Source organism: Macrosteles quadrilineatus, unplaced genomic scaffold (assembly GCF_028750875.1).
Source record: "Macrosteles quadrilineatus isolate MER2022 unplaced genomic scaffold, UCM_ALF_1.0 Scaffold_9__3_contigs__length_116548681, whole genome shotgun sequence".
Lineage (NCBI taxonomy): Eukaryota > Metazoa > Arthropoda > Insecta > Hemiptera > Cicadellidae > Macrosteles > Macrosteles quadrilineatus.
In genome coordinates, this window is record NW_026542602.1 from 58,066,445 (window position 1) to 58,076,347 (window position 9,903).

General features: G+C 34.5%; 1 protein-coding gene across 1 annotated transcript; it reads right to left on the bottom strand.

The window, feature by feature from the left end:
• Positions 1 to 377: 377 nt before the first annotated feature.
• Positions 378 to 9,498, bottom strand: LOC129003477 (cytochrome P450 4C1-like). The gene is made up of 12 exons (XM_054431773.1): positions 9,330 to 9,498; positions 8,406 to 8,512; positions 7,949 to 8,039; positions 6,843 to 7,022; positions 5,874 to 5,940; positions 5,391 to 5,523; positions 4,892 to 4,958; positions 4,021 to 4,121; positions 3,334 to 3,402; positions 2,392 to 2,560; positions 1,588 to 1,779; positions 378 to 774 (listed from the first exon to the last, which is right to left on the bottom strand). Exons 1-12 carry the CDS (start codon positions 9,496 to 9,498, stop codon positions 602 to 604), a joined length of 1,518 nt encoding a protein of 505 aa, XP_054287748.1. The 3' UTR covers positions 378 to 601.
• Positions 9,499 to 9,903: the final 405 nt, after the last annotated feature.

Sequence of the window (9,903 nt, forward strand, 5' to 3'; positions counted from 1 at the left end):
TTTGCTCATCAATATTCTATGTGAAACATAAAAACAAGGGTTTATCTGACATAGAGCAATAATTAATTAACCGCGTTGACGAATTATAGACAGCACCGGGATACCACGTGATTTGGGTTCACAACCATTTTTATTACTGATCCAGCCACGGACTCGCCAATCATGTTCACTTATTTACCACTATCTTTGTGTACAAAACCACCACGATTATCGAAGTATTCACGCAAATATGAGCAATAGTCTTTTTTACTTTCATTTATTTTTTTCACAATACACTTGCAACGAATAAAATTAATCTTCAACAAATTATTTGGGCTTCCACGAAGGTTATTCTACCAAGAAACCGTGATAGTTTACAAACTATGCATTATCTCATGCTAAATGAACTTATACGTCCTAGATAGTCTGTGCATAACAACCTAGCCTATAAACCACGACAGTTCCTTAGATAAATACGAGTATTGATACATATGTCTTTTGATAAAGTTAGGAGTCAAGACTGTGGCAAAAACCCTCAACAATCAACAAACAAACCGCAAAAGTCAACAAAACCACAAGGAACGTTGTATCTAACAATGAAAGAATTGTCGTGTTTTTGATCTCAAACCATAGACGTTTGGAGAGTCTCGAAACTCAGCAACAGCGGTGTTCGACTGTGCATGACAACCTTCAGCTCGTATTGGATGTCTTCTAGACGAACATTCGTCCTGACCCTGAACCTCCTGAGGACATGGACGGCCACCGTCTTCATCATCTGCATGGCGTACGCCTTGCCTGCAAATGGTTGTTTTGAATATGTATTGTTAGTATAGGTGTGTGACATCACTGATACGTAACTGAAATAGTTGAGGGATCAAAATGTTCGAAGACCTTTTGGATGTAATTAGTTGTCATGAAAATAAACATTTAGTAGTGATGTGTTCTGAAATTGATAGTTGATTAAGAGTTCATTAAATATATCATTAAGTTTTTAAATTAGTATATTTTATTGACACCTTTTATTGACCCTGAGATTTTGTTGCACATTTAGATACTTTATTCTTGGTGAAGAATACTTTAACTCTTTTTGAAATCGCAGAATGGATATTGGATATGGCTCACAACCTTATGACAAACTTGATTCCGTGAAATTATAACTCATGATGAACTTTTAGTCTGAGTAGGGATAACTCATGCGTCTAGAACAATCTATGTCTCCAGTTAAGCAATTCTTGTAAGTTAATATGTCTCATAGACCTGAAAATTATTATTTAGCTTATCTATATCTCGTAAGTCTCATAAACGTTTGGAGAACGTTGTGACCCAAAAATTTGATAAACTCTTAATAAGCCTCAATCTAGAGAACTTATCCCTAAGTTAAATTTGATCTTATATTGAGTTTATTTGACAAAAAACATGATAAACCTTAAGTAAATATAATTAAAATCATGATAATCCTCAAGTATATATGTCCCCAAAACCTGATATACCTTTATTCATAGTAGACGAGTTCTATTGGCCTATTTTATAGCTCGTGAACATATGGCTTGTAAATATAAAGAACCTATTACCTTAGGAACATATAACCCATAACCTTAAAACCCTTACCTATGCAGCTGCGAGGTCCCCCACTGAAGGGCAAGAAAGCGCAGTGGTGTCTCTTGTGGTCAGGATCTCGCTGAAGTTCAGGACAGAATCGCTCAGGGACGAACTTGTGAGGTTCAGGGAAGGTATCAGGGTTCCATCCCATGGCGTGGAGCGTAACCATCACTCTGCTGCCAATCGGCAACGTGCCCTCGGCTAAAACACGTAAATTGCTAAACGTGAAACGGCTACAGAAACGTGCAAAAGTAATGAATAAACGTGAATTCGGCTACAGAAAGAGACAAAATGTAATAAAACTGTTTAGAAATTTTGTTAAGCTGGTTTAGTGGTAGAGTTCAGGGATTTGGTTCCTTAGGTTTCTGGTTTAAATCGCCATCAGAAATGGATTTTGTCTAAGTGATTGTGCTGCAACCCTCTAGGCCTAGCCTAAAGTAATGTGAAAGGACTAGAGCCCACGTCATGTAATGCTGGAAAAAATTAATATTATAATTATGAGATGGGGGCGCCACCTAGGTGCGTATTTTAACCCAAATATGACTAAAGGAAGAGAGTAGAATGTTGTGAGATGATATGAGCTTTGTGACTAACTAAGATCAGCTGTTTCATCAGTCAGCACTAGGGAGCAAGTCTAGTCGTAAACACGGGTTTCGGTCTCCAAGGTTCCGGGTTCAAATCTCGCCAATGATCAATAGCTCTAGCAACCCATGTACCTAACTTCAGCGGTCCCTGTTTTGACCATCATCCTAGGATGTGAAAGAAGTACAACGAAATATATCCATCATATGTTTTGAGTAATTTTTAACTCACACAACTTTATGTCCTTAGTGACCTTCCTCAGGATGCACGGGAACACGCCGTGTATTCTCATAGTCTCCATGAGAGCCTGGCCCAGATAGGTCATCCTGCGAAGGTCATCTTGAGTCACTTCACGGTCAGAATCTCCCAGGACCTCCTGGATCTCAGCGTGGACTTTGTCCTGAAAATGGTCAGGACTTTGGATACTTCAAAATAGTCCCTTGCTTGTTGTAAGATGTACACATGGAAGAGCTGCTGTTTTACATGATACATGCGTCAGGTGATTTCCCTTGGAAAACCTATGACGCATCTGGAAAATATTGTGATGCACTATGCAAACTTGGCTTGAGGCTAATGTAATGGATTGTACAGTGTAATTATTAAATTTATTCCGAGAACCTTCAGGTTTAAATCACAAAAATATTATTTCAATGGCAAAACTTGTTAACAGCATTTTATTTTGATGACACGATCAACCACAGATTTTCATAAAAACTTTATCCTTATGATTAACTTATTATGATTAAATACTCCTTAAGATTAAAATTATGAATTAACCTAAGCTGCTTGTTAAAGCCCGCAATAATCTCTTAATTACACATAATGTAAATTTTCATGTATGTCCAATTTGCTGTTTACCACCCAACGTAACATTTATTTACTTAGTTTAACATCATTTTAATATTAATTCTTTCATAATATTAAAACCAGTATGAGACCAAAAGTTTTCATATCTGTCCTCAACAAGAGAGAAATATCTAGTCGATATTAGCACACTCAAATGTGAGTACTTAACCATAGCATTGTTTGGATACAGTTTCAATCCTCTTTTTACTGATACACTTGCAATGCTAAACTACATAGAGAAAAACGTATCTGTGCTCTGATCAAGATGTTTTACCGTGCTAACGTTAAACTTTTCATACATGCTTGTTGGTTAATAATTTGAATTACCTGTATTTCTGGATGATTGGCTAGGGTGAACAGTAGGAAAGAAATTGCTGCTACCACCGTGTCAGTTGCCTAGATGTGAAAAGAATCATCGTATATTTAAATAGTACAAAAATATTACAGAAGTATAATGTTATTCAATTTTACAATTTATTGTTAATGGTTGAGTTTAAACTCAACCATAAACAATACATTTGTTTTAAACCTTTGAAAATTAAAGTGAATCTTGCTGGATAAAATTATTAAATCATAAGTTTAGCTAGAATATAAAATTTATTGGTTTTAAATCAAAATTGGAAGTTAGTCCAAAATATAGAAAGTGTAGGCCTACGTCAGAAAACACGTCTAGAATAAAAAAGTAGTTGAATATGTAAGAAATATTATAATTAACCACTGCTAACGCTGATATTAAAGAATGCTACAGTATTCAAGCAAACATTCCACAACGAGCTACTTTTTGTCTAAATTGCAAACTGATCTCGTATTTAAAGTTTATTAGATAATTTTTTGTATTCAGATATAATGAAACAGGAAGTGGAATCATCTCTCCTGCTATCTACATTTAACTTGATTTAAACTAAATTAATTTATAAATATTATTTACTTGGCCAATCCAAACATTTGTGAATCAAAACCACACATAAAACGAATGTTTAAATTTAATCGTTGCTGTTACAATTGGTTACCTACCCCAACAATCATAGTTGTAACTTCATCAAACCACTCTCTTTTGCAGCCACCATTGGCGACCTGGACGACAGCGACGTCAACCATATTCTTCGGTGCGTATCCTGAAATAAGGAAATGTTTTATAAAGTTACTTCATATTCCAAGAGTTAGTAAAACTATTTGCTAAAACCCTTAAGTGTGTTAGAGCGTATAAAGTAGAATTTCCTTGATAATTGGCACTACAAATATCCTAAAACAGCTGATCTGAGCCAGTAACAAAGCTAACACAGATAATCTCTCTCCATTGTACACCCACTAAGTATTGTAAACCTCCCCTAACTTCTGTGCGACTATTTTTAATCATTGAATTCCGAAAATATGACGCAACTCATCAAACATTCCAACGGTGAGACTGTGCTACGTGTGTGTTCTACGTGACGTCACATGTGACCTTGACGTGACTCTTGACCTTAACTACGTGACACGTCATAACAATGGGAAAATGAAATAGTCAAACGGTCAACTTATTGGTTGTTTGACTAGGTACTCGTTACACGTTAGTGTGTATTCATCCTCATGTATTACAATGAAGAGGTGATTTCTCATTGAAGTATGTGTGTTTGTTGTCTGTGAACGCAAAAGCTACGGAACCTGATGAAACTTTACTCAGGTCTATTCATCTCATTAAAATTAGGTTAGGCTACGCTTCACGGAAGTGAAGTTTTCAGGTAAAGCTTTTTAATTTCAATAGTGGTTGGTAACGAGAAAATAAAACAAAATTATAGTAATTACAACCACCATAGTTACATTTACAGAACTCATATTTTTTCAACAACAGTTAAAAGAATTATTTAACATTATGACTAGTTTTGATTAGTTACAACAATGATACCTTCTGATTCATTTTCAACTTTCACCACACCATCCTTGGTCCGGTCTTGCACTGCTTCGTCCCAGTGCTGAAACAATTGATGAGAAAATAACTACGAGGACATAGAAGCCTACATAAATAGCACAGCATTTCGTTGAGTAAAATTTACTAAAATTTACGTTGTAAAAAATCTTTGATTATGATGTAAATATTGTAGTAAGATGTATACATTTCTCTACAGAAAATTTGAGCTATTTCCACTTTCTTTGACCACCATAGCGTTTATAGCGTAGAAGTGGATTTGGCAAAACTAACTCGTTGCCCATTCTGGTAACGTTTTCGCAACAAATGTAAGTTATAATTGAAGTTTTTTATTTTCAGTGTTGAGTACAAGCATTTTCACTGAGACACTATGTAGAATACGTTAACTGAATATTTTAGTCACCTAATACAACCAAAATGGACGAACTACAACTACAACAATGTGTTGTGCTCTGAAATGTTCCAACAAAATATTTACCTCGTTGAAAACTCGAACACACGCTGCCAATTTCTCATTTGCCTCTTTCATTTCTCTTCTGTAGAGAACATTGAAGATCCAGTCAATGTGAAGCCAAACTTTGAACAAGCGATAGGTGAACATTCTGCCAACACTGTAACATTTAAAGGCTTAGATTTTCATTGGGTTCATTAACTTTATGCAAGTAAACTAATAAAAGTTATAAAAATAATATTGAGTATACTGTTGCTTTAACGTTATTTTACCGTGAAATTACCACATTTATTTTGCGTGGTTTCAAATACACCAGAAATAAAATTTGGGCTTTGTTTACTATTTTTTTTACCTGAGACACATTTACCTCGTGTTATGCGATTAGTTAGAATACATTTGGATGTATTTTGACAGTAATAACGGTTTATGGAATCCTTATATTCAAGGCATAGCTCAGAGAGGAAACATTCATCTTAACTTTTTTTACATAAGTCATCACTGTATACTCACTTATTTAAAAGATGGAATATATCTTCTTTTGCTTCTTTTGTTAGAGGTTTTCTTGCCACGACGGTGCCTATAAAATAATTGACATTGTTAAGGTGGTAAAGTATTGCTTGTTGTACCCTAATTTGTATAGTGAATATATTATTGGTAACGTATATTTAAAACCCATAAAACGATTTCTAACTACGAAAAAGGTTTATTTAAATATCAAATTTGTACCTTTGGAACTTAATTTATCAAATGTTAAAGTAATGTATCGTTAGAGAAATAAATTAATTTACGTTTGTATTGATTTTGTAAGCACACCTGTAAGCTATTAAAATGTTACTACTACAAACATAGGGTTTAATTCAAATATCTGGCATTTATCCCTTGAGGCTAGTTTACCATGTATAGGTTTAGGTGATTTGTTGACCTAAGTTCCAAAACACTACCTTTTCAAAGTATACTCGCCGATTCACCTATGAGCTCGTAATACTCACTGTGAAGTTTACAACATGACTTGCTTTCATTACAATTCATTCTGCTTTTCTCACGCAAATTCAACTACCCTTGATCTCCATGTTATTACGAAATTAATGGAACTTTTAAAATACATGTTTCCCCCATTTGCCGTATAAATTCACCTCTACCAAATAATGCTAATATTCTTTTATTGTAAATTATTTTTAAAATTTATGTATCCAGTGTGTACAACTTTTAATATTTACAGATTGGCTGACAAAAGAAACTGAGTCTGATTACTGTCTAATCCCACAGCTCTCAATCGATGCCTCAAAGATGTATTTATTTTATAATAGACTAAAAAGTGTATTGTGTTTTTTTGTGTGATACTAAAATCAAGTAACCAATACGACGCCAGTGTAAACTCTTTATCACGCACAGACAGAAGCCTATGTAATAATTTTAGAATTTTTATATTGTACTGCATCATTACTTGTAAAAAATAAAGATTGATTTGATTTGACTTACTCATGACGGCATCTACAGCGGCGTTGAATATCCCCTTCCTAGGGTCAACCTCTCCAGGAGTCTGACCAAGCCGCCGCACCAACTCCTCTCCAACGGCGTTGAACTCTGGCAGAAACCTGTCTACGTTGGACGGGTGGAGGACTGGGTTGAGTAGCCTACGTTGCTTTTTCCACTGGTGGACTGCAATCAAAATGTATAAGTTACTACTATTGATACATTTAATCTAATTGGAAAACATTACCTCGATACCTTTTTTTATGGCCCCTGGAAGCTCAAGGGGTGTTTTGCCTTACAATTCTATTCTCTTGTATCCCCGTGATTCCCAGTCTGGTGATTTTCTCTAATTCCTTAACAATAGTGTCGTGCCTGTGGACCCCAGGTAAATACATACTTTCAAGGCACTCCCATTTTCTAACGGTAAAATAGGTAGAGCGTATTGTGATTAAATTTTGAACGGCCTTAAAGAATACATGTCATTTTGAATTATTTCATAGTGAATGTTCTGTTTTAAAGAACTTCACATGTGATGGGTATATTGAATAAAAATGGATTGACAACCTTTTTGTGTGCTATTTATTTTATATTCACGTCAGTTATACGTTTGAACATAACATAATTTCCAGACACAATATTTTTTAATTCAACAAATCTTATCCTCTAGTAAAAGATTGCAAGTTCAGTATTGGATAAAAACATAAACACTATGATTTGGGTTAAATAATAATAAGGCTTGATTCGTAAACCTATTTTAGTTTAGTTGTACAGTTTTTGAATGACTTTCGGTAGACTGCGTACTAAAAGATATTTCCTCTCTTTTGAAACACATAACGTCAGATTTTGTATATTGGTACTGCTTCTTAAACTGAAGTCTAACTTATTTGATAAGCCACCCTCCGGTTTAGATGGAAAATTGTCAACATAAAAACATTATTTTAAAAAGTACATAGCCATTGGCCACAGATTGTGACTATCTAAAAAAAATGTTTTCAAAGCTCGTTCCGTCATTGTTCTCATTATAAGTCATCTTCTAATGACAAAACTATATTCATTTTTACCAATGAGAAACTGTATTTCTACAAGTTTATAAGTAGAGTTCCATCACTTACCAGGCCCTGTGAGTAATCCATTTCCTAAGTAGGGCTTTAAGAAATCATAAATGTCGTCTTTTTCCAGAGTATTGGAACTGTTCAACACCGTCTGCAACAATCGTAGCATTTGGTCGTAAATTAATCACACACAATATTCTGTAACGAACTTGTGTTTTTTTCTAAATTTATAAAGACAAACTAATATTATGAACTGAACTGTGAGTTATATTTTGACTGAAAATCAAACAAATGTATTTACGTAACAAATGTGTTTATGTGGGAACGACGTTCTCGACTCTGCTGGTTTATTTACCTGGCTATTAAAATATTTACATTATCATCGCAACACATATGTGAAACTACATTTTATTCTCACTGTGTATCGAAATGAATGTTTTCCATCTGAAGGTGCAATAATTACGTTAGATTTGGCCTAAATTATGTTAGTACTATTCATTATTCGCAAGATTTTTACCTGAACATCGTTCGGATCCGTCGCCACAAACACTGGAACTGGACCGACCCAAAGGCAGAAAAGTCCTTTGAACTGAGTGGTGAACTTTACTATGTTGTTTGTTACACCTGAAATAATACACAAAACTCTCTTAATTGAGCATAAAAACGTATTTTGAATAAAATAAACGTTTAAATTCGAGCATTCGACATTTTATGTTCTCTTGTTTTTGGCTATGAAACCCGAGTGAATTGAAAAGTGATCGGTGTCGACAGTTTAGTTATGTTCGTACACTATGTATAAAAATAGGTAGCATGCAGCTATCCTGTCAAAAGTGATTAACTGTAAATATTGATAGAATAAATTGATATTCTTCTAGTTGTGAAACTTTGTGGAGATTTGGCGTTAAAGCGACAGTCTACAAATCGTATGAAAATATTTTAATAAGTTAATGAAGGTTATTAAAAAAATAATTTAAAATGCATATAGCTAAATGGAAATATACATTAGATTTATTTCTATTTGTTTTGCATTACGGTAAAAAATGAGTCAAACATTGTGTAAAAAAATACTTTAATAATAAACCTACCACATTGTAAACTTAGTGTATAAAGCTAATAGCTCAATAGTATTACAATCTTGATCTTATAATGGTCACATTAATCTATAAATACTTAGTAAAAAAGTACAATGATCACAAAATTGGATACCCAATCCAAAGTGAATAAAACTATGATGTTCTATTTTATAATGGGTTTGCAATTTATTTTTCTACTTTATACTATTTCTACTTTTTATCTTTCGACTCGATTGTCCTTTTGGGTTCGGGTTTACGGCAATGTGTTTAACTAACTAAGACCTTTAATTTGATACCAAACTCGACCTATGCTGCTATTTAAGAATTTTGTCTGACTTTTCAATCACACTGTACATAGGCCTACTTACTTGTAATATCGCCAAGGAAGTAGAGCGCGTTGCCTATAAGAGGAAGCGCCGGCGGCGACCGTAGCTTGTTAGCAGCAGATAGTATGTGTCTATGTCGCCATCTGAACTGTAGGTAGAGAACTACCAGCAGCAAAGGCAGCAGACCCAACAGAACTGGCAGCACCAACATGACCGTGCGATACTGGAGGCAGTACAGTAACTGATAAGAAATAAGGACACCAAAGAAGTAAACACTTCAACCTTTCCTTATTGAAAACTTCCTGTAACCATAAATCTAATAAACGGAAGAAATTTGATAAAAAACTGATCACTTTTTGACCAGGATAATGTGAAGGCCAATTTCCTCTCCCGCTAATATCAGTGTTGTTATAATTGGAAATGACTTTCCTCATCGGACTTCTGTGGTTAGTCTAAGGTTAGGTTTGCGGTTCATCTATCCACACTACAATTACTGATCTTGACATTCACATGGTGAATTACAAGCTTGCCATTATGATCACACGTGAACCGTGTTCAAGGAAAATTCAAACACGTGTTAAGTTTTTAGACAAATAAAAATACGTTTAATTAATTT

Coding starts and splice junctions, on each gene's coding strand:
- LOC129003477 (XM_054431773.1), bottom strand. CDS start 9,498: ATGTTGGTGCTGCCAGTTCTGTTGGGTCTGCTGCCTTTGCTGCTGGTA. Junction 5,941..6,842: donor CGCTGTAGATGCCGTCATGA/GTAAGTCAAATC, acceptor ATTATTTTATAG/GCACCGTCGTGGCAAGAAAA. Junction 4,122..4,891: donor AGTTGAAAATGAATCAGAAG/GTATCATTGTTG, acceptor TCCTTATTTCAG/GATACGCACCGAAGAATATG.